At 38.1% G+C, this 22,843-nt stretch overlaps 1 protein-coding gene across 3 annotated transcripts; it reads left to right on the top strand.

Annotated features, from left to right (window-relative positions):
- The first annotated feature begins 952 nt into the window (after positions 1-952).
- LOC146377566 (complement C4-B-like) lies at positions 953-20,889 on the top strand. 3 transcript variants are annotated; one of them, XM_084943762.1, is made up of 41 exons: positions 953-1,072; positions 1,369-1,558; positions 1,659-1,830; positions 1,938-2,008; positions 2,131-2,219; positions 2,295-2,377; positions 2,474-2,561; positions 3,336-3,453; positions 3,559-3,700; positions 3,976-4,088; positions 4,175-4,327; positions 4,411-4,578; positions 4,673-4,864; positions 5,328-5,471; positions 5,565-5,688; positions 5,978-6,049; positions 6,139-6,351; positions 6,472-6,583; positions 9,454-9,524; positions 9,614-9,753; positions 9,861-10,076; positions 10,168-10,219; positions 10,305-10,394; positions 10,478-10,684; positions 11,449-11,524; positions 11,668-11,839; positions 12,238-12,333; positions 12,848-13,010; positions 13,155-13,336; positions 13,468-13,626; positions 13,702-13,761; positions 13,835-13,925; positions 14,001-14,169; positions 14,320-14,404; positions 17,941-18,015; positions 18,090-18,192; positions 18,289-18,378; positions 19,902-19,997; positions 20,128-20,211; positions 20,323-20,455; positions 20,525-20,889. In XM_084943762.1, exons 1-41 carry the CDS (start codon positions 1,008-1,010, stop codon positions 20,661-20,663), a joined length of 5,058 nt encoding a protein of 1,685 aa, XP_084799888.1. In that variant the 5' UTR covers positions 953-1,007; the 3' UTR covers positions 20,664-20,889. The 3 variants fall into 3 exon arrangements, with proteins under 3 accessions (XP_084799888.1, XP_084799889.1, XP_084799890.1); XM_084943763.1 differs by lacking the exons at positions 20,128-20,211; positions 20,323-20,455; positions 20,525-20,889 and having other exon boundaries at positions 18,289-18,435; XM_084943764.1 differs by lacking the exons at positions 14,001-14,169; positions 18,090-18,192; positions 18,289-18,378; ... (2 more) ...; positions 20,323-20,455; positions 20,525-20,889 and having other exon boundaries at positions 17,941-18,017.
- Positions 20,890-22,843: the final 1,954 nt, after the last annotated feature.

Genomic DNA, 22,843 nt, shown 5'->3' with positions numbered 1-22,843 from the left:
GCTGATACACATGAACCTAATGACAGGACAGGAAAAGTGAAACTACATACACTGACATTAGACACAGACTTTCAAAGTAAAACAGGAAACATGGAGATTAGACGTGACCTGAACTGAACATAACCACACAGACATGACGCATGACAGGTAGACGCATGAACCAGGGAGACTGCGTACAGGAGGAGATGACATAAACACTAAGAAACAAAGGACTAAACAGCAACCTCAAAATAAACTAGATGAACTAAACTAGGGCATAAATGAATACAAGAGATACATAAAACTCAAACACTGGGTCGCTCGACCCAGGACCATGACACCATGTCCAGCAAGTGTGGAATAAACAGCTTTTCTAACCATTAAAAAGAGATGACAAATACTCTATGACTGCTAAAGAAAAAGAGAACAATTAATCTGTATTCTTCAAATAATTTGTAAGCCATTTAGTTTCAAAGGTAGCTAGGGGGGGAGGAAAACAGAAAAAACAAACATGATTTCTTGTAAACCACATGACTTGAGGGAAATCTGGCTTCAACTGACCAATGAGGAGATGGTTACACATTGTGAAACAGGAACACTTTCCAGGCTGCAAGCCAAGTAGCAATGTAAAACGGACTTTAATAAAATCAAACAGCTTGTTGTCAGAAATGTTGGTCTGGTGGTCTATTGAAACCTAATGTGCAAAGTTAAAAAAAAAAATAGATTTAATAATTTTAATAATTGACAAAAAAAACACATTGTGTGTTAAACAACAGCATATATCGAGCAACATGCTATATCTAGCAGTATTAAACCGTTATCATATTATGCCTTGAGTGTTTATGCATGCATTTTTTAAAGTTTTGTAATTGGTTTTAAGTTTTATAAGTCTGTTCATCTGCAGCAGAAAAAAACAGAGGGAGGGCATTAATGAGATCCAGATATTGTGAAACAGGGGTGAGTGACTTACAAAACAGCAGTTAATCTAAAGTCTGTGTCAAAGCAGGCAAAGTAATCAAAGCGGCGCGATGAAGTGCCACATTTTTGTGATACTGCTGCTGATATGGATCGCGGAGTGTTCAGCACAAAACAGGTAAATTTAGGAAGAATGAAGTGTAACTCTTTAATGGCTGATGTCTACTCATTTTAACTGATATATATAAATATATATAGAATTAACTAAAGTTTTTGTCTTCAAACAATTTCATAACCTTACAAATGAAAAAAAAAATCATATGTTGGTATTCCCATATTTATTTCCTAATAATCAACTTGACTTAATGTAAGATACGATCAAATATGCAGATTGCATAGTTATCTAAAAATCAGATTATGTGAAACAGATTATTAAAAGATACAATGTTCACTATCTTTCATTTTTGTGTGCAGATTCTTCATCTCAGGCCCGAAAGTCTTTCACGTGGGCGTTAATGAGAAAGTGTTTGTTCAGATGGGACCGGGTCACCTTAACGAACCTGTTAAGCTCTACCTGAAGGATGAGATCTCTAGTACTGTTGTGTCTGAGATGAAAACGGTTACGTGCACTAAAGAAGACAAGATTGAAATAGCTGAGCTCAAGGTATGCAAACTTCACACTCAAACAAAAAGCAAACAATAAAAGACAGGACTGAGATGTTACTACCCACTTTACCCTAACTTTATAATTTACATCTTTACAGCTAAACATGGATTCTTTGTTAGGATTGCCTCAATTTCCTTCTTACGTTATGCTCGTGGCAGAGAGCCAATCCTTCACACCCAACACGAAGTTAACAAGGGTTCTGGTGTCAAAACACAGGGGCTACATCTTCATTCAGACAGCTCAGCCAATTTATAACCCAGCAGACAGAGGTAGAAACAAAGTAAAAGAAAATTAAATAATTCTACAGACTTTACCTAACAGTGATTATTTTGTGAAAAATACATTTTATATTCCTTTTATGTTATCATTCTTTTAGTGAAGTACAGAATCTTCACTCTTGACCACACAATGAGGCCTCATGAGGAACCTGTCCACATATCAGTAATTGTGAGTTATAATTATTAATATTATATATTTTCTTTATAAATGTCTTTGGTAATACAAGTTTGAAAGACAGAAACATATTCACTCTTTCTTGTCTTGGTCTGTGTTTGGTCACTCTATGACAGAATGCTGCTGGAAATAGAATAATGAAAATCATGAAGATTGCAAAGGGAGGAGTACTTCAAGACTCATTCCTCATACCTGACGTTTCTGAGTAGGTTACAAATTTCCAATGACAGTGAAGATGTCAAGGAATTTTGACACTTACTATACTTTGTTGTTCGTAAAGAACGGGTACTTGGAAGATTACTGCATACTATGAGGGTGATGAAGCAAATGCTGCCTTCAGAGAGTTCAAAGTTCAGAAATTTAGTAAGTTTACTATAAACTGATTCATGCAATTGAGATCTTTTTTTTAAATTCACAGAAAGTATATTTTGACTCTCATAACTTATTTACCAACTGTAGTTTTACCAAGCTTTGATGTGAACATCGTAATGGATCCGAAATATATTTTGCTGACCAATAAAGACCTTCAATTCACCATCTCAGCAATGTAAGTGCTAATTTTACTTCCATTAAACTAACTCTTTCTTTGCAAATTCATGTCAAGAAAATGTTAAAAGCTAAGGCTTTGGCATTGGGGTGATTTTGTCAACATCTTATCAGCAGGATGACTTTTAACAAATAGAACAGTTTAACCATTTAACCAAGTCATTACCTGACCAAGGGCTGCCAGTATTCAAATAAGCACACTCATGGAATGGAAAAACAAAAAAAGTAAGGGAATCTGCAAGTCTACTGTAGCACGATTTGTTCCAATGCTAAATGCAGTTTTTGGGGTTCTGATGGACTCCACCACCTGCAGTACCTCCTGATCCACGTTTCACTAGTTGAGAAAAAAAAAAGTTACTCTGAGCTAAGCTTTTAGGGTTTGGTGTAATATTAGAAAGTTACCTCACGGCGACTCTACAAGGCACTAGATAGCGTTCAAATCAAACAGCATGTCCCTAAAATGGCTACAGTACATTGTTTTGTGTGAAAAATGAAATTAATGTCACATAATGACTCATTATGACACATGATGGTCCTTGCAGCCTCTGATCACTTACCAGGTGAAAACTTGGAGTTTGAGATTGGGCATTTTCTCTTCCATAATTATTTCCTATGCAGTGAAAATAATAAAACTTTTTATTAACTTGGATTCAGCAACAAAAAATATTCACTGCTTGAGTCAGACCGTTTAATGCTTGGATTGACTGTCTCAAGTGTAAATATGATATTGCATTTTTAGACTATCTTTGCTCCAGTTAACAGTTGTTTTCTTTAGGTACACACATGGTGAAAAAGTTAAAGGTGCTTATCACTGCCAGTTTGGATTTGTAAAAAAAGATGGCTCTGGTGGTCAGGAAATGACTTTTATCAAGGGACTGGAGCAGACCGGTTCGGTGAGGAAATCCATCCAAAATTCACAATGCACCTAATTTTAAAATGAGTAACAAACTGCATGCCATTATTGTTTCATTTTATCAAAACTTCTCTGTTTCTTGCAGGTCAAAGATGGAAATGCAAAGGTTTCTCTTTTGTTAAATGAGACAAATGCAAAACTTCAGAGGCAGCTGAAAACAACCCTCTCTAAGATGCAGGAAAATGGAGATCGATTGTTTTTGAGAGTGTTTGTCACAAACATACAAAGTAAAGGAGACATTTACATTCATCAATATATCTGAGTTTGTTTTTGGTTATTTTATTTGAAATCATAGATATTAGAGAGTATTTAATTGTTGTAAACAATGTGGTTTCATATAGCAGTGCATAATACAGAATTTCTGGAGCTACATTTAATTATTGCATTTAATAAGTAAAAGTTCCAATATAATAAATCTATTGATAAACTCATTAAGACATGGAGAAATATTAACGCGACCTTTTATTTTTCTTGATAATACTGTGTACATTTTTTGGCCTAGGTGGTGAAATACAAGAGGCAGAAGTTTACCTGCGAATCTTCGCCCACAAATACACGATAGACCTCTCTCGGACTCGATCTCATTTTATTCCTGGATATCCACTGGACGTGGTGGTATGTCTGAAACTAACACATGGAAATAGTTACACAAATTACTGTAATGCTCTTTAATATAACAGTTTTCTTTGTTTTTCATATAGGTGCTCGTGCGTCTGCCAGATGGCTCTCCAGCAGCTGGTGTGCCAGTAAATATTAATCTACCACCATCAGAGCCTTGGGAAGGCACCACTGATCAAGAGGGGGCACTGTTCAATACTTTTAATGTTAATGATAAAGCTGATATTACAGTTGAAGTTAGTATCCCCAACCTTATTCAAAGGTGTTGTTTAACAGATTTGATTCCAGTTTTAACTGTTTGTTCATCTGCCTCCAACAGGTTTCTACAAATGGATTACGAGAGAGAAAAATAATACGACGTGCTTCCTCTCAACATGACAGCTACCTTTACATGACTTTTACCAGCAGGATCTACTCTGTGAATGAATTCCTTACCATAACATTCAACACCATCAACAGCCCACGCAGTGGATATATACACTACATGGTCAGAAATATCTGACTAAATGCAATATTGTGTATTCTCATAAAGGAGCAGCATTTTGTCTTGATTAAACACTTTTTAATTGTCTTTGTTTCAGGTCTTAAGCCGGGGAATTGTAGTAAACACCGGCTCACTCCCACTTGGTATATCAGCTAAACTCCAACTGCAGATAACACATAATATGGTTCCATCTTTCCGTGTGATTGGCTACTATCACAACACTAACGGTCACGTCATAGCTGATTCAGTGTGGGTAGATGTCAGGGATGAATGTGAGCTAAATGTCAAGGTAAGTAAACAGAACAGATAAAAGTGCAGCACGAGCAGAGAAAGCAAAACTATTTCAAATGTGTGCGCTTAAATCTGTTCATTCTTATTCATTTGGATCCTTTTTTATTGTTCGTTAACCTATAACTTCCATAAGTATTTGGACAAGAACATTACAGGACACTGTAATATGTCCTATGAATATTAGTGAGACACACACACTCAAAGGAAATGATAATACAAGTCATTCAACATTTTTGTCCAATCACACCTTGACTTAAACCTTGATATTCTACAAATATTTAACTAATATTTATCTAATGGAAGTGTACAAACATAGCATATATTTAAATAAAATAGATTTACTCTTGTCTACATGTATTTATATTGATATAATTATTTGATTTTGGTTTTAGAAGTACTATTTGAATTTTATTTGACTGAACAAAAAAAGATCCTGATATATCTTAAATGTCTTAATTTAGGTACAACTCAAAGGTACCTTTGAACCTAACACAAAGTTAAAGATAGACTTGGATCTGCATGGGAACAGAGCAAAAGTGGCTTTGCTGGCTGTGGATAAGGCCTTCTACGCTCTCAATGCTGACAATAAACTCACATCCAAACAGGTTACAGTCTCACACACTACTTTCATACTTATACTTTTTGTAATTTATAGGTAATCATAGTAGTAAGTCTAAGCTTTTCTTCTCAATTGTCAGGTATTCTCTACTATGAACTCATATGATCTGGGTTGTTCCTATGGTGGAGGACCTGACTCAGCATCAGTTCTACTAGACAATGGCTTGGCTGCTGTATCTAATGACCAGTTTCTGTGGAGAAAGGGTAAGAAAAAAAAAGAAAAAGTTTTTCTTCATTTAGTTAAAGGAACATTAGGTAATTTTTTTGAGGTTATTTAATTGATTAGTGTGTAATTATATCATCCACCAAATTGATGACTCCTTGAAACTTTTTTAATACATTATTGAAATAATCCAATAAAATATACATAGGAGCGGGCACAGCTCTGGTTATTGGTTATTTCCTAAAACCACAGCTAATAAATACGTATTACATTTTTTCATTCCATTCTGATCATTTTTCTGTTGCTTTCCTGCTTCTCTCCTACTACTAGATTTTGGTTGTAATTCTTCATTAACACGACAAAGACGCTCAGCGGACCTTCAACCCGAAATGATGGCCTTGAGTAAGAAGATTCTAGTATTAAAACTTTGGTCTGATGGTATAAAATATTTTTTGCAAGAACATGCTAAATGTGTCTTTTGTTTTCTTTAGAATTGAACTACACAGAGAAAGAGCTGCAAAACTGTTGTGTTTATGGATTTTCTCGAATCCCGATGGAACGAACATGTCGGGAAAGAGCTGATCGGGTCCTTCTAGTGAAAAAAAATCCAACTTGTGCTGAAGTGTTTTTAAAGTGCTGCCTTGAAGCCGAGCGTCTAAGACAAAAAAAGATCCAGGAAGAACTCCAAAAAGGATTTGGCAGGAGTGAGATGAAACTGACACTTTATGCTGACACTTTAAAAATCATCTTGAGTAGCATTTAATAGCTGTAGCTTAATTATCAAAGTCTGACTTTGACTGACTTTGACTTTTTCTGGCTTTTAGCTGCATCCGTTGCTGATATAGAGGAGTTCTTCTCAGAAACCTTTCAGTATATCCGAAGATATTTTCCTCCAAGCTTTGGTTTTGTGGAATTTGACGTCTCCAACAAAGAAACGTAAGCATTTTTAATGTACCTTTAATATATGTATATATATATATATATATATATATATATATATGTGTGTGTGTGTGTGTGTGTAGACTACATGCCTTTGGAGCGGAGGATTGCATGTTCGATTCCCGCCTGGGGTGTCTGTATCCAGTAAGGGTCCTAAGGCTAGACCAGGGGTGGGCAATCTCAGTCCACGAGGGCCGGTGTCCCTGCAAGTTTTAGATGTGTCCTCGAACCAACACAGCTGATTTAAATGGCTAGATTAGCTCCTCAACATGTCCTGAAGTTCTCCAGAGGCCTGGTAACGAACTAATCATGTGATTCAGGTGTGTTGACCCAAGGTGAGATCTAAAACCTGCAGGACACCGGCCCTCGTGGACTGAGATTGCCCACCCTGGGCTAGACCTCCCATGCTAAGCGAGCCTACTGCAGACATGAGCAAGACAGATAAATATGAAGGCATGCCGGCTTGGATGTTGCCCGGATCAACAAGGTCCGTGTCAGGTGTTGAGGAACCAGGGCACCCTGACAAGAAGTGGGCTACTGGAACAAGAAGGCATCGGTGGGCAAGAGACGAAAATAGGGCATTGTTGGAATGCTACTACACAAGTAACCCTCGTGGAAGGGGTTACATGAATAGGATGAGGGACCTATGGAATCTTCGATACCCAACATCCACAATGACGGCAAAACAACTAGTAGCTCAGTGTTCACACATTCGAAAGAAGGGACGGCTCTCACAGCTAGAGATTGACGAGGTACAACACAAATGCTAAGGCAAGGGGGAGCCAGAATGCCAGGTCAGGAGGGTGATATGATCAACCCCATCCGAGATTGGGTACCAAGCACCAAGTGCAATAGAAGAAGGATCGTTGAGTGCGAGAGGAAGTGACCTGAAAGATAGGATCATGGCCAAGCTTGAAACCTGGATCCCCCGTAGCCGGTTACCAAGTCTATGTGAAGTACCCTCAGAAGGTCTGTTAGACTATGTTAATGCAGCACTGTGGACGATACCTACAGCCACCATTACCGAGACTAACAAGATGATCTACACCACGGCAGCAGTGATCAGTGAGATGCTTGGCTACAGCCACAAGGGGCAGTACCCTTCATGGAGTTTTTGTCCTGAAGCCAGTCCTTTCATCAAGTTTGGGCTGCCGACACCTTTTGTTGGTATGTAAATTGCTAGCGCTAACAGCTCCCACAGTTTCTGTGTTTTGCATTTAGATGGTACCATAAAGTTGAAGTGCTTCAATGGTATGCAAACTCCTTTGTGCACAAAACCATGCTTTTAACAAGACTTCTGTCGGGTAGTCTTTTGAAATGAAATCTGCCTCCAATCAGTCCTAGCAATGTGCTTTCTTCTGATTCTTTGTAGCTCTGATGTGCATCAGTGTAATCGCTATACCAGGAAATCGTGCATCGACATATGTTCCTCTTTGCTTTGAATGCAAAGTGCGTTTTTACGCGTTTTTCTCTCTCAAATCAATTAATCACAATTAACACATTAAATACACACACACACACACATATATAAAAAAAAAAATTCCCCACTCGCCCCTGTGGGCGGTCAATCCTTCAAGCTCGGGTCCTCTACCAGAGGCCTGGGAGCTTGAGGGTCCTGCGCAGTGTCTTAGCTGTTCCTAGGACTGCACTCTTCTGGACAGAGATCTCCGCTGTTGTTCCCGGGATCTGCTGGAGCCACTCGCCTAGCTTGGGAGTCACTGCACCTAGTGTTCCAATTACCACTGGGACCACCGGCACCTTCACCCTCCACATCTTCTCGAAGCCCTTGGTATTTCTCGAGCTTCTCGTGTTCCTTCTTCCTGATTTTGCTGTCATTCTGAACTGCTACATCGATCACTACGGCCGTCTTCTTCTGTTTGTCTACCACCACTATGTCCGGCTGGTTAAACACCACCATTTTGTCCGTCTGTATTTGGAAGTCCCACAGGATCTTAGCTCGGTCATTCTCCACCACCCTTGGGCCATATTCGGCCATATTCGGCACAGATATTTCTGTACACTATGCCGGCCACTTGGTTATGGCGTTCCATGTATGCCCTGCCTGCTAGCATCTTGCACCCTGCTGTTATGTGCTGGATTGTCTCTGGAGCATCTTTGCACAGCCTGCACCTGGGGTCTTGCCTGGTGTGATAGACCCCAGCCTCTATGGATCTTGTACTCAGAGCTTGTTCTTGTGCTGCCATGATTAGTGCCTCTGTGCTGTCTTTCAGTCCAGCTTTGTCCAGCCACTGGTAGGATTTCTGGATATCAGCCACCTCCTCTATCTGCCGGTGGTACATACCGTGCAGGGGCCTGTCCTTCCATGATGGTTCCTCGTCTTCCTCCACTTTCTTGGGTTTCTGCTGCCTGAGGTATTCACTGAGCACGCTGTCAGTTGGGGCCATCTTCGTGATGTATTCATGGATGTTTGTTGTCTCATCCTGGACTGTGGTGCTGACACTCACCAGTCCCCGGCCCCCTTCCTTCCGCTTAGCGTACAGCTTCAGGGTGCTGGACCTGGTGTGAAACCCTCCATGCATGGTAAGGAGCTTTCTTGTCTTGATGTCAGTGGCTTCTATCTCCTCCTTTGGCCAGCCTATTACCCCAGCAGGGTACCTGATCACGGGTAGGGCGTAGGTGTTGATATATATATATATATACACATCCATTTCCAGTCAAATACAGTTGTTCGATGCATAATGACACCATGGAGTTGCTTTGTTTATGTACTCATCTTAATTGTTGTTGCTTGAATAATGTGTGATTATTTCACTTAAGCAGCTTATCTTTGAACCCCAGTATAAACTGTGTCATTTGTCTGATTGATTTGATTTAATTTGATTTCTCTTCATCAAAAACTCTTGTAGCTACTCTTTGCGCCTTCCTGATTCCATCACCACATGGGAGATTCAGGTTGTCACATTATCTCCATCCACAGGTAATCATAACTGTCCTTTATAAACACATCACAAATATATGACTGGAGCTCCTTAACTGCAACTTACTTCAATTCTGTGTTTCACTGAGGTTTCTGTGTCGATAAGCCACTTGAGATCAGAGCCTTTAAGAAGTTATTTGTGTCTCTGACACTGCCTTCATTTGTGAAAAAATTTGAGCAGCTGTCGGTTTCACCTGTTATCTACAACTATGATGACTCCGAACTGCAGGTAGATTAACCTCAACATCAGCGCTGAGTGTCACTGGAAACAGTAACTACTTTGTGTGGAATAAGTAAAGATTTTTTTTGTCTTCTTGGACACCTGCATGTTCACAGGTGGCAGTGCACATGGAACAAACTGAAGGACTTTGCTCTCCTGGTTCAGCCACGAAATCATCTTACGTTAACATTACTCTTAAACCCCAATCCTCTCAGTTTGTCTCCTTCTCTGCTGTGCCCATGGTCGCTGGTTCAATACCCATCAAAATACGTCTCTATGATATAAAGAATAGCTCCGGAATAGATGCAATAGAAAAAACTTTGAATGTGCAGGTGAGTGAAATGTATAAGATACTTTTATGGCAGTCTGAGTTCCAAAAACAAGGCATACTATAAACTGGTTGTCTTCTATCTTATGTTGTAGAAAGAAGGATTAGAAAAGAGAGATCAAAACACCAGTGTATATAACTTAGATGGTGAGTGGGTTAGTATTTCTGATGGATAGTTGAATGTCAGTCATAGTTATTGTTCTCCTTTTTATACTTATCTCTGTTATGATAGGAAGAAGCACAAAGACTATCACTATTGACGGATCCTTACCAGATAACACAGTCCCTGACTCCAGCTCCAATATATTTGTTTCAGTAGAAGGTATACACTGAGACACAGACATAAAATTTGTTGACTTTTATAAGTAACTGACATCTTATTATTTAATTCCTCTCATTCAACAGGGAATGGCTTTGGTGATTCATATGCAAGAAAGCTTCTTTCTACTGAAAGGGTTGCTGAAATGATTGTTTTGCCAACTGGATGTTTAGAGCAGACAATGTCAAAACTGGGACCTACAGTTTTAGCTTTCCGGTACCTTGACTTGAGTCGGCAGTGGTTTGAGCTGCCACCTGGCAGCAGAGAGGATGCTCTTAATAAACTTGAGCAAGGTAGGAAGACATGAAAAAATATCCTTATTAGGCGCTAAATATGCTACAAATTAAAACTGTTTTATAATTTATAGATTCACTGGTCAGTCTACATACAATTATCCAGATCTTAAAAAAGTTACCATTTGACCTCTCCTAAGGATTTCATGAACAAATATTTTAGCATGAAGTTCACCTTAGTTTAATGATGTTAGAGCTGAGTTACAGGCTCTTGAAATATACTGTAGCTCAATTTAACTAGTCTCCTGTCCCACATGGTAATACAACACCATCAAGTATACACAGCATGTACTTTTTAAAAAAAGTTTTCTCTAGTGACTTATCAGAAAGCAAGTAAAACATTAAGGATGTGAGTGCTTTTTTCTGTACTATGCATCATTAAATTGGTAAAGTTTTGCTCAATAGTAATTGAAGAACAAATCCTAATGAACAAATACAGGACTTTTTAGATTATTATTTTTGGATTGGGTGCATAATAAACCAAAAATGGAGCTTGAATGTGTTTTTAGCTTAAAATATTTCATGTGGCTATCTCCTGTAGTTCAGAAGCTATGAGGGCTCAAATATGTTGGAAAAAATTATGCAAACAAAAAAGATTACAATTTTTGACGGTGGTAAAAAAATCAATAGAATAAAGGTAAAAAAAATACATAACCTTATTAAATATGTTAAAGTTATTGTAAAAAAAAAAAATCATACTTGAAATACTAGATATATAGTAATGAACTGACACTTTTATAAGCACAGTGTACTTTTTTTGCTAGGCAGTAAACACATCACAAGCTATAGAAGGCATGATGGAGCCTATGGCACATTGAGTTATGTGCCATCGAGTAATTGGTGAGTATGGGTTTATATAACTCTTCTTTAGTTTTGGATGTAAAGTAGTAATTTGAATCTCACTTTATATTTATATTTTTAAATCTCCATTATGAATAATAATGAATCAACCTTTTCATTTGTTTTTTTTTTCATGTCCTCAGGGTGACTGCCCTTATAGTAAAAATGCTTTCATTTGTGACTCAGCTTCAGACTAAAGAAGAACGGAAGAACACTAAATTAGACATCAGAGGATCAGTCAGTTACTTGCTCTCAGTCCAGAAACATGATGGGTCATTCAGTGACCCAAATCCTGTGTTACACAAAGGAACCCTGGTAAATTCTCGCAAAATTAATGTATTGTGCATATTAGAACATATATAAACAGATGACAAATTAAAGGAAAAGTCATAAAGCCTTGGTTGGCCCATTTCCATCCTGATGGCAGCGGTTTCTTTGCAATAGTCATCATAGTCACCATCTTTAAACCTAACTAAAACACAAAAAGAAGGGAATATTTTTGGAAGAAGAACATACAATTTTACTATCAGAGCTCCAGACACTGGTTGAGTCAATGCCAAGTTACATTAAAGCTGTTCTGGCAGCATGTGATGGGCAAATGCACTGCATTTTATAATGTTCATTCTTTTCCTTTAATTTGTCTCCCATTTAGATCTAAATACAACAAACCAAAATACAGTGATCTGAGTGCAACTTTGTATCTGTGTGTCTAGATAGACAAAGACCAAGATGCATCAGTGACTGCTTTCATAACTCTTGCACTGTACCGGTCTGTCGAATTTCTCCAGCCTGATATGCAAAATAAAGTGGTGAGTGGTGATATTAAAAACCAACTGTACTGTTTTTACTAGTTTTGAGTAATTTTGACTACAACTGGGTAACTGTAGTCAGTCTGGTATCTGAGTCCAGACTGCAGTTTAACAGCATTTAAATGATAAACTCTGATGGAATATTACACAAAAGAGAAAAATAACAAAAGCATCTGCCAGATTTCCTGCTTATGTAGTGGTGAGCACGCTCACAAATGATCAGTTATTCCGGTGCATTTAATTAGAAGCACTAGGTTGCTTACCTTCCTCATTCCTATGAAAGGCGTCAGGATGTACTTAGTGTTTCACCTGCAGGGAGTCCTGTGAAAAACGTTCTATATATTAGCATTACTGTTGCTATTTAGATAAAAACAGGACATTCATCAGGTTCAGGGACACAAAATAATTGATGCTACATTGAGAATTGTTAATTTTTATTTGCCACAGTTAGCCCATAATTCACAACAAATATGGGCAAAAAATAATTCACCAGCTTTATGTTATTCTCTTCCAGAGACCAAGTATTTCCTCTTCAACATCATATCTCCAGTCACTCGTAGAGGAGCTGCAGCATCCCTATGCTGTCGCCATTACAGCCTATTGCCTCTCAGTGTGCATGCCAAATACAACAGATCATTCACATATATGGAAAAAAGTGGAAGAAGCGGCTATTAAAGGCATGTCCAGTACAAGCAAATGAGTGTGGGCTCTATACATACAATAATCTATTACTATGACCAAATTATATGTGCTGTCTCTTCCTATATTATCATATAATGTCTAATTTTTGTATAATTATTCTGTTTGTTTTTTTTTATTAGGAACAAATGACTGTTATTTTTGGGCAATTAATGACAGCCCAAAGCTGGATGCTATCACAATAGAGACGACAGCCTATGTCCTTCTAACTGCTGTTCAGCTTGGGCATATAAACTGGGCAGAGAGAGCAGCCTGTTGGTTAAACTCCAGAGAAAACTATTATGGAGGCTTCAAGTCAACACAGGTGATTAGGCTAGAGCTGGAGAATCCATCTTTGTGTGGAACTCCTGTTTCCCCTGTTGTTTAACACCATTTATTCACTGTCAGGGAAGACATGTCAACCATTATATTAATAAGAATTCTTACCATTCCCAGGATACCCTCATGGCCCTGGAAGCCCTCGCAGAGTACGAGTTAAAAAAGCCTCCCAGTCCAGAACCAAAACTGAAAGCAGATTTCACATCCACTGGAAGGAATGAAATTGTAACACTTCAACTATTAAATAAGAAGGAAAAAGTGGAGACCAGCCTGAAGGTATCATAAAGCAATGCACTCAGACATATCTGTATAAGATGAAACCCCCTTCTAAATTTTTTTCTGTTGCCCTAGAAATTTACAGGGAACAACATCACCGTGCATCTGATCGGAAAAGGAGAAATTAAGCTTAAAGTATGTTGGATTCACATCTTTGTTTTATATATTATCAATCAGATCTATAATTGACTCTAAATGTCCCTTGTAGATTGTTAAGGCTTACCATTTATTGGAACCCAAGGATGATTGTGACCAGGTGTCTATCAGTGTCAGAGTGGAGGGGAAAGTGAAGTACACTGGTGAGATTTGTAAATGCTAACAAATCACAACTGCTTATAAAAGCTACAGTCTTACATTAATCTTTGTCTATCTAGCTACAATAATAGAAAATTATGAATACTATGACTATGATGATGAAAAACAAGACCAGGAAGACCTGGGACGAACAGCCATTGAGGGGTCTGATGCTCACATCCGATACAGGAGAACTGTTGATAACAACATTAGTCCAAATGAGGCTGTTACCTACACTGTCTGTGTCAGGTTAGATAAATTAGATCCAGTAAATTCATATTTACTTTTCATGACTGAATTCAGAGTATGAGCTATCCAGACAAAAAAAAACCCTGACTTCTTGATCAATATCTTTCTCAATGTCCATTTTTTCCTTTTCTTTTTTTTGCATGGTCATAGTAAGAAGAGGAATCTTACAGGAATGGCCATTGCTGATATCACATTATTGAGTGGATTTGAGGCTAAAACTGAGGACCTGGATAAGGTTAGTACTTCTTTCTTCCTCCTCTCCTTCACCATCACTCCCAATACAAAGTGAGAGAAGATTTTCCAGACATGTACAACTCTGGATGCCACAGTAATTATTTCAAGCTGAAGGGGAATTGCATGTGGTGTGCTTCATTTTAACATTTATTTTAGGCAATACTTGTCACAGTTGCACTGTGACACAAATACAAGTGCTGGGGTGTCATTCTTTTGCAGGTGTTATTAACAACAACTGCCATAGACCCCTTGTCTTATTTATTATTCTAAATTCTGTTCTTAACCCTCCTCAATCTGACTGTACAGAAGCTTCTGTTGAAACTTCTGAAGCTTTTTAAAATTTCTTTGTTGACAAGATTTTAACTATTAGAGCACTTATCTTACCCCTTTCTTATGACCCTTCTGTTATTATTACACCTTTGGCAGCTTCCTCTTGGCCTCATGATTAAAAAACATAATGTCTCATTTCATTTTTATGCAGATGACTGTGAGATTTACCTACCCCTGAAAAATAATGATCCTACCCCTCTCATACTTATTTTAGAATGTCTTATGGATATCAGAGCATGGCTGGCTCTGATTTTTTATTTTTTTTTTAATTTTAATGAAAAAAAGAATGAGGTCATTATATTTGGGCCGAGTGGCCCTAGTGTCCTACCGTCTGACTTGGGTCCTCTCACATCCTTGTGTCAAACCAGTTGCCACCAACCTTGAAGTGAAAATTGACTCAGCTCTTAAAAATAGATTTACAAATAAATACAGTGGTCATATATATAGCTTTTTTTTTCCAGCTGAGGCATCTCTCTAAAGTCAAACCTTTCTTTTTGTGACTTATAGAGAGTTTTATATGCATTTGTGACCACTCGCCTTGTTTATTGTAATGCAGAATTAGCTGACTAGAACTGAGTTAGTAGTCAGTTCTAGTCAGTCTTTGGTCACTTTTAATCTTCTTTACTTTGTTAATTTTATTTATTGTATATTTTATTTTCTATTTTATTCATGTTTTAATATTCACTTATCTTTTTTCATTTATTTATTGTTATTTAATTTTCTGTTGTCTGTTTAATGTATGCTTTTTAATTTTTATCACTGTTTTACTGGAAAAAACAACCATGTTGTTTTTAAAGTGCTCTTTAAATAAGATGAAATAAGATAAGATAACCGTTATTAGTCCCATATGTGGGCCATTGGTTTTGTTACAGCAGAAACTGAACAGTGCAATGTTACAGTAGTAAAATTAAGAAAAAACACTGGAATAGAATAAGATAATAAGAATAAGATATTATTCACAATAGAATAGAATAAAATACTATATACAACAGAATAAAATACAATGTTGTCAGAAAAAGAGAATTGCACTTAGTGTTGTGGATGTGTGTGTTTGGTCAGCTGTGACTTTGTTGTGGAGTCTGACAGCAGTGGGGAGGAAAGACCTGTGAAATCTGTCCGTCCCACATCGTGGGTGCCGCAGCCTGCCACTGAAGGAGCTGCTCAGTGCTGTCAGTCTCCTGGATGGGATGGGAGATGTTGTCCAACAGGGATGAACCATTCTCCTTTTCACTCACCACCTCCACTGGGTCCAGAGGGCATCCTAGAACAGAGCTGGCCCTCCGGATCAGACTGTTCAGTCTCTTTTTGTCCACAGCAGAGATGCCGTTCCTTGTGGGGTCCCCGGACTGCAGATGACCCTGTCTGACACACAGCCCTGAGTTCTCACGTACTGTGGTCGGTCGGTGAGGTAGTCCAGTATCCATGATGTGAGGTGATGGTCCACTCTTGTGTTCTCCAGCTTGTCCTTCAGGGCCATGGGAAGAATGGTGTTGAAGGCACTGGAGAAATCAAAGAACATGATTCTCACAGTGCTCCCAGTGGTCTTCGGGTGAGAGAGGGAACGATGTAGGAGGTGAATGACATCCACTCCAATGCCAGGTTGGTAGGCAAACTGAAGTGGGTCCAGTGATGAGCTCACCAGGGGCTGAAGCTGAGCCAGGACTAGCTGCTCCAGGGTCTTCTTCAGGTGGGATGTCAGAGCCAACGGCCTGTAGCTGTTGAGGTCCTTGGGACGTGGAGTCTTTGGCACTGGTACAACACAGGAGGTTTTCCAGAGCTGTGGGACTCTCCCCAGCTTCAAGCTCAGGTTAAAGATGTGCTCCATCACCCCACACAGTTGGTCTACGCAGACAACCCTTAAGCTGATGCCATCTGGACCCGCTCCCTTCTTGTCCCTACAGGTGTTGGCCAGAGGGGCCGATGGCGCGATATGGCAGCCTCGCTTCTGTCAGTCTGCCCCAGGGCAGCTGTGGCTACAACCGTAGCTTGCCTCCACCAGTGCGTGAATGCGAGAGTGAATGAATAGTGGCATTGTAAAGCACTTTGGGTGCCTTGAAAAACGCTAGATAAATCCAATCCATTATTATTATTATTATTGTCTTTAATCTTGACAACATGTATGCTCTCTCTCTCTCCTGGGTGTCTGAGAGAGACAGGCTGGAGCCAAATAAAGTTGGACTGGATTGATAATCAGAAATAACAAAAATGTAAAAAAATAAACATAAAATAAGACAAGAAGCCTTTATGGAAGGGGTGAGCCTGTATAAACTACATTATACTACTACCAAGTAAGTTCATCATACTCAGGAAATTAGCAATAGTAATCAGACTTAGTGTTTACACAAAGGTGGCTATCAGCTGGTGTTTTCAGCATGAGACCATGAAACCATCCCACAGCAGTGTGTAACCAGGCTGCTGACCAACATGAGGACGAGGTGCCAGGCTTTTATAGCTGTGTATGGTTCTTCCACATGCTGCTGAAACCCATATTTGTGAAACAAATGAATTAAGTTGCAAGATGCAAACATGTCTTTTTGCTTCACATTTCAGTTACTCAATTCAATAGACAACACCAAACAAGAGTCAATGGAAGAATAAGCTGGTTGGCATTGGCAGAGCAGCCTGCATGCTTAAATGTTGCTTAACCCAGAAAGGAATTTTGCTTACAAATGTGGCATGAATTAAGGCTAAATCACAGGTTTTCCAGCAGTATAAGATTTATTGCCAAGACGTATTGTTACAACAAAGAAAAAACTGACCAAACACAAATGACCTTACTTTTCGTGCTAAGTTTAAAAACACAATTGATAACCTTAATAAGACTTTTTTGCAATTTTACAGTAAACAAATACAAGCCTTTAGTTTTCTCTGTTACAGCGAAATATCTATCTTATTTATTTATTTTTATATCTATATTATATCTATGAAAAAACGTATTTAGTCTTTAGATCTTTTCGTTATCTATGTGTAAAAGTTCTTTAAAGTTAGCTATATTTAATGAACAGAAATAAGAGTGGTATCAGCCTTCTCATTTATATCAAGACAAAAAAATATTTTATAAATACATTTTTGTGGTTCATGGAGCACATCAAAAATGTTATAATAAAAAGTTACATGTGAAACTGGAATGACCTGTACTCGCACTGAACCTTCAGAAGATTATTTTTTTCTGCTAAAAATTTAAAATTGTTTTCTTTTTTTCCACAGTTAAAAGATTCACCTGAACATTACATTGACCATTATGAGACGTATTTTGGAAGACTTCTGATTTACTTCAACGAGGTATGGATGAATTCAGGTTATGGAAAATAAATGTACATGTCAAATGTTAGATTTACTTTTTTATCTCTGTGAAGGTGAAAGAGGATGAGGAATGTATTAGTTTTGAAGCTAAACAACTGGTACCAGTTGGGCTTCTACAGCCTGCTCCAGCCACATTCTATGATTATTATGAACCAGGTAAGACATTCTTTCTTTCTCTCTTTATACAAACACATATGTGATCTCTTTTATTGAATAGGACTTCTTAAATAGTACTATGTGTTTTTCTTACAGACAGAAAGTGTACTGTGTTCTACTCTGCACCACAAAGAAGCAAGATGGTATCCAAACTGTGTTCAGAGGACGTGTGCGAATGTGCAGAAAGTAAAAAAAAATATTTATTACCATGACACCCCCAAATGTAAAAAGGCCATCTAAAATGTAAATAAAACCAGAATGCCGTGATTTTCAGATTTCTTAAAGTCATATTTTATTTAAAATACAACGGAAAAGATATTAAATGTTTAAACTGAGAATGTGTACCATTTTAAGAAAAAAAAATACAGCCCACTGAACTTCAGGTGAGAAGTTTTGAACTGCAGTCTATCTGGGTCAGATATAAACCAAGTTTAGGTGTAGTTTATTTTCATTGTACTAACTTTTTACAGTCAGTTACAATAACTCATACTGCTACTAACTAGCATGACGGAGTTTCCAGCGGATGTTAAGCTAAACAACAGCAGCACTTTTAAGCTTGATCAGCTGTTGTTAGAATTTATTTAGTATTGCTTTCTAGTATCAGCTGATGTTTGCTGGAGCCACAGCTGTAAAAGCTGCTGGTCATGATATCGGTTTGTATACCTGGTGAGAGGGAAACGTGAAGATGAAACCAGGAGATGTCCTTACACAATCATCAGAGCTGAAAAGGTGATGGAGAAACAGGTTTACCCTTTAGGTGACATGAATGAACTGAAGGGAAGTTATGAACTGTCTCTGAGAGACAAATAACACCAGGAGCTAGTAACTGTGCAGGGGCGGGTCTAGCCAAGTTTTGCCAGGGGGCCAAGTTGGGCATTAACAGGAAAAGGGGGGCACAAAGAAATACTTTTCTTTCTTATTCTCATTTAAAATGTCTAGCTTTTAACAAATAATTATCTGAATCTTACAACCAAAGTTTTTATCTGATGTAAAATGTATAGAAATTATACATATACCAACAAGACAGTGTACATCACTACAGTGTTTGATTTCTTTCAAAGGCTTTATGGTTTTTCCTCTAATACCTGTTGGGCCAGTCTCTAGTCAAAATGCCCAGGCCGATTTTTTGTCCCAGCCCAGCCCTGAGAACAGGTGGTAACACAGCTGGGACAAATCAGACTTAACAAAACAAAGGAAGCAAAGCAAAATGCATTGACAAAGGACACAGACTTTCAAAGTAAAACAGGAAGTATAACACAGAGATGCCGACTTGACACTGAGACTTGTATGAAAGTGACCGTGAATAGATGACTATCTCTTTATGTTGGTCACAGACTGGCAACCTGTCCTCCCCCCGGACAACCCTGATAATGATAAAATAGAATACGTAAAGATAAGAAAATATAGGTTTATGAGTTTTCCAATTTGTTGCACTCTGTTTTTATTTACATTTTACACTTTTGTGAAATTCTAGGCTATTTTACTGCCCTGTCTATAGTGAAATACCTGGATGACATAAAAAAAAAATATTAGTTCAGCTGGACAGATCATTATTTCATTTTCAGAAAACTGTCTGAAAAACAGCAAACAGAACTACAGGATAACTGCTGGGCTGTGTTTTTGGGGCATTTAATTGAGAAGTACTTGTGAATATATCCACTTTTAATTTTCTATAAAAAACTAAAAGTGTCTTTTTTTCATCTTTTTAGTACCCTGCTATACCCTACAAAAAATATCCAACCAAAAGAAAGAAATGAAGACTATACGTTTCCAACATGCTTGCTCCTTCCCTATCGTAGATTACGGTCAGTGTTCTAAACAAGACATTTATGTAAAAAGCGTCAAATAGTAACTGTTTCCTAGTTAGCTTGTCAACATTTTTTTGTGTTAATTGCTGCATTAATTATTTATTTGTTTATTTGTTTTGTTATCCAGCATACATTGTTGAGGTCTCCAGTATTTCTGTGAAGAGTAACTTTGAATTGTACACCACTCTTATCACTGAGGTTCTCAAATCAAGTAAGTGAACTAATTGCACGCATTAGCTCTAACAGTGACCTTTATTGTTGTGTTTTATTGAGTTTATTTGAAGACTTTATTTTAATATAATAATTATAATCCTTCTGCTAGATAACGATGTGTCGGTGAGTAAGAACTCTGTCCGAGTGTTTGCTAAGAGGGTTCACTGCAAAGGAAAACTAGACTTGGGGCAACAGTATCTCATCATGGGCAAAGATGGCACCACAAAAGATACAAGTGGAATGTAAGTATATCAGTGATATTAACGAAAGATTTCAAAGAATAATTTTTTTCATTGCACTATTTTTTATAGGATGCAGTATCTGCTGGAAGCAAACACCTGGGTTGAAAAAAAGCCTTCAAAAGAATGTACCAAAAGTGCTAATAGACGTTATTGTAGTGAGTTTAATGACTTTGTACAGGAGTACATGATGGATGGCTGCAAAGTGTGAAACAAGTCACAGTCCAACAGGGATGACAACATGTATGCTCTGCATCTATCTAGCTACCTATGAAACAAAATGACAAAACCTTACTAGAAACATATACAGTAAGTACAGTAAGACATTGGCAGACATACTGAGTGTGACTCCAACACTTTGTAATGTAATCTTTCATATGCAAAACAACGGTCTGTGTTTCATGTAAAATAAAAACATCTTCATGCTATAGAGAATATGTCATTGTTTGCATAAAATTCATTTTATAACTTAAAATGAAACAGAAGCAACTTGGTAAAAGAAAACAAAACTAAGTGGGCCCAAACATGTATTTTTGTACTTTTTTTTCCCAATAGTGTGATTCAGTGTGGTTTGATTTAGGTTTCCGTCGAACATATTTGTTTTTATGGGGTTTTTTTTTCTTCTTTTTACTGCAGCAAAGGCTCTGAGAGGGGTCTCTGTACTCAGTGTAATTCCAGTCACCCCCTCACTATTTAACATCTGCAGGTTGAGGAAAAAAAGGGAGGAGGGGGTGGCTTTTAGTGCACGAGTCCATTGCTGCTCATGGATTTGCACACTGACAAGATATGGTTCAATCATCTCTTCACAAGCATTAAATTTGATATGTAGTCCCTAAAATGTGGTCACATTACACAAATGCAACATGAGGTACTCATGTGCAGTTATATAACTTGCAGGTAATGCAGAGGGGTGGGGAGAAAACCAGAGGTGCCGGGGTGCACGGGTGAAGTGGCTGAGAACAAGCAAAGGCTTATGTGCTTATATTATTCTAATCTCTGAGTCCAGGTCCAATGTAAGCAACACAGCGCACTGACCATAACTTCAATCACAACCAGATCAATGTGCGCACTGTTTCAGCCTTACCATTAGACATTTCATTAAATCTGAACCAATAAAAGTTAAATAAATAGTCTGACTTCAGCATCGCATATTTTCATCTCGAGATTGCTTTGATGTGCTGTGAGCTGCCAACAACACATTTTAAAAAGATGGTGTTTTTTTTCTCGTCGAAGTAATCAGTGGCTTGTCGTGACCGAACAGTTTCGACATGAGTTTTCGTATAATGACGTAAACCAAAGAACACTTGATTTACGCAACGCAATAAGTTATTCTCACAACAACAACTGATTGAGGTGCAGTTGAAAAATAAAGTGTTTATTTTTGGTAGATTTGTGTATTGCCCAAAGGGATTTACTGTAAATACACATTTTCCATTCCAAGTACAATCTGACCTGCTCTGGCCTATGAAATGTGCTTGAGCAACATCTGGGAACAGCTCTGGGGTAAATTTGAAGTGTGCTTATATAATCAGGTGTATTTTCTCAGGTGTACATTTGCCATAGGTGTTGATGGCACGTCTGCAACCATTTTTTTTCCCCAAAGGCCAAGAGAGGGTCAGCAGTTTGAGGGTGGTCTACGATGTCGAGCGGCGTAAAAGGCACAGGTGTTTCAGGACGGTGCCGCAAGATAAAGCGGACCCCCCACTTAGCAGTCCATGCTGCGCTGTCTTTTTGTTTTTCACTTTGTTTAGCGTGATTTGTTCTGTTAACAGGATAAAACTTTGTCACAGAAGGTGGAATACCACTCAGCTTCTTCAGTTTCAGTTTTCAAATCAACATATGCATCTGAAAAAGAATATACCTGACTTTCCCATTACTTTGTTACTGGTTTATTTGACTTCTGTGACTCAGAGATTAATTTATAAACAGACAGGAAAGTGTGTATGCACGTTCAAGACCTATCTGTAAAATGGCTCATAGAAACCAGTTAATTAGGTAAATGTGTACATGCATGTGTAGCCTTGCTTGTATACTTATACATGCAGTGTAACCATTCCTGGCTTTCCCACACTACATGTTAATTGTGTTGACTGTATCCTTGCCCTTTAGGTTATGTGATTACATTTTTGTAATCTAACAAAATAAGCTACAATTTAACAATTACAGCTGTAAAAACACACAGTGGTGTTAATATAACTCAATTCCATAGATCCGAATGCCTCAGAAGACTGCTGCTGTTCAGTCTTATAGCTTTCTCCACCCAAAGGCAGGGCGCAAGTATGCGGTTCTGTTTGTTCGTCTGTCTGTTTATATTGAGTATCGAGTAATAATAATGTGTTATTGAGTAATATATCATATGAAAGGGCATTAAAAGAACAGACTTCAAAGTTT

Source organism: Perissodus microlepis, chromosome 11 (genome assembly GCF_051167445.1).
Source record: "Perissodus microlepis isolate ML-2025 ecotype Zambia chromosome 11, ASM5116744v1, whole genome shotgun sequence".
Taxonomy (NCBI): Eukaryota; Metazoa; Chordata; class Actinopteri; order Cichliformes; family Cichlidae; genus Perissodus; species Perissodus microlepis.
The sequence above is the reverse complement of the archived record's forward strand: the minus strand, read 5'-3'. Positions and strand labels throughout refer to the sequence as shown.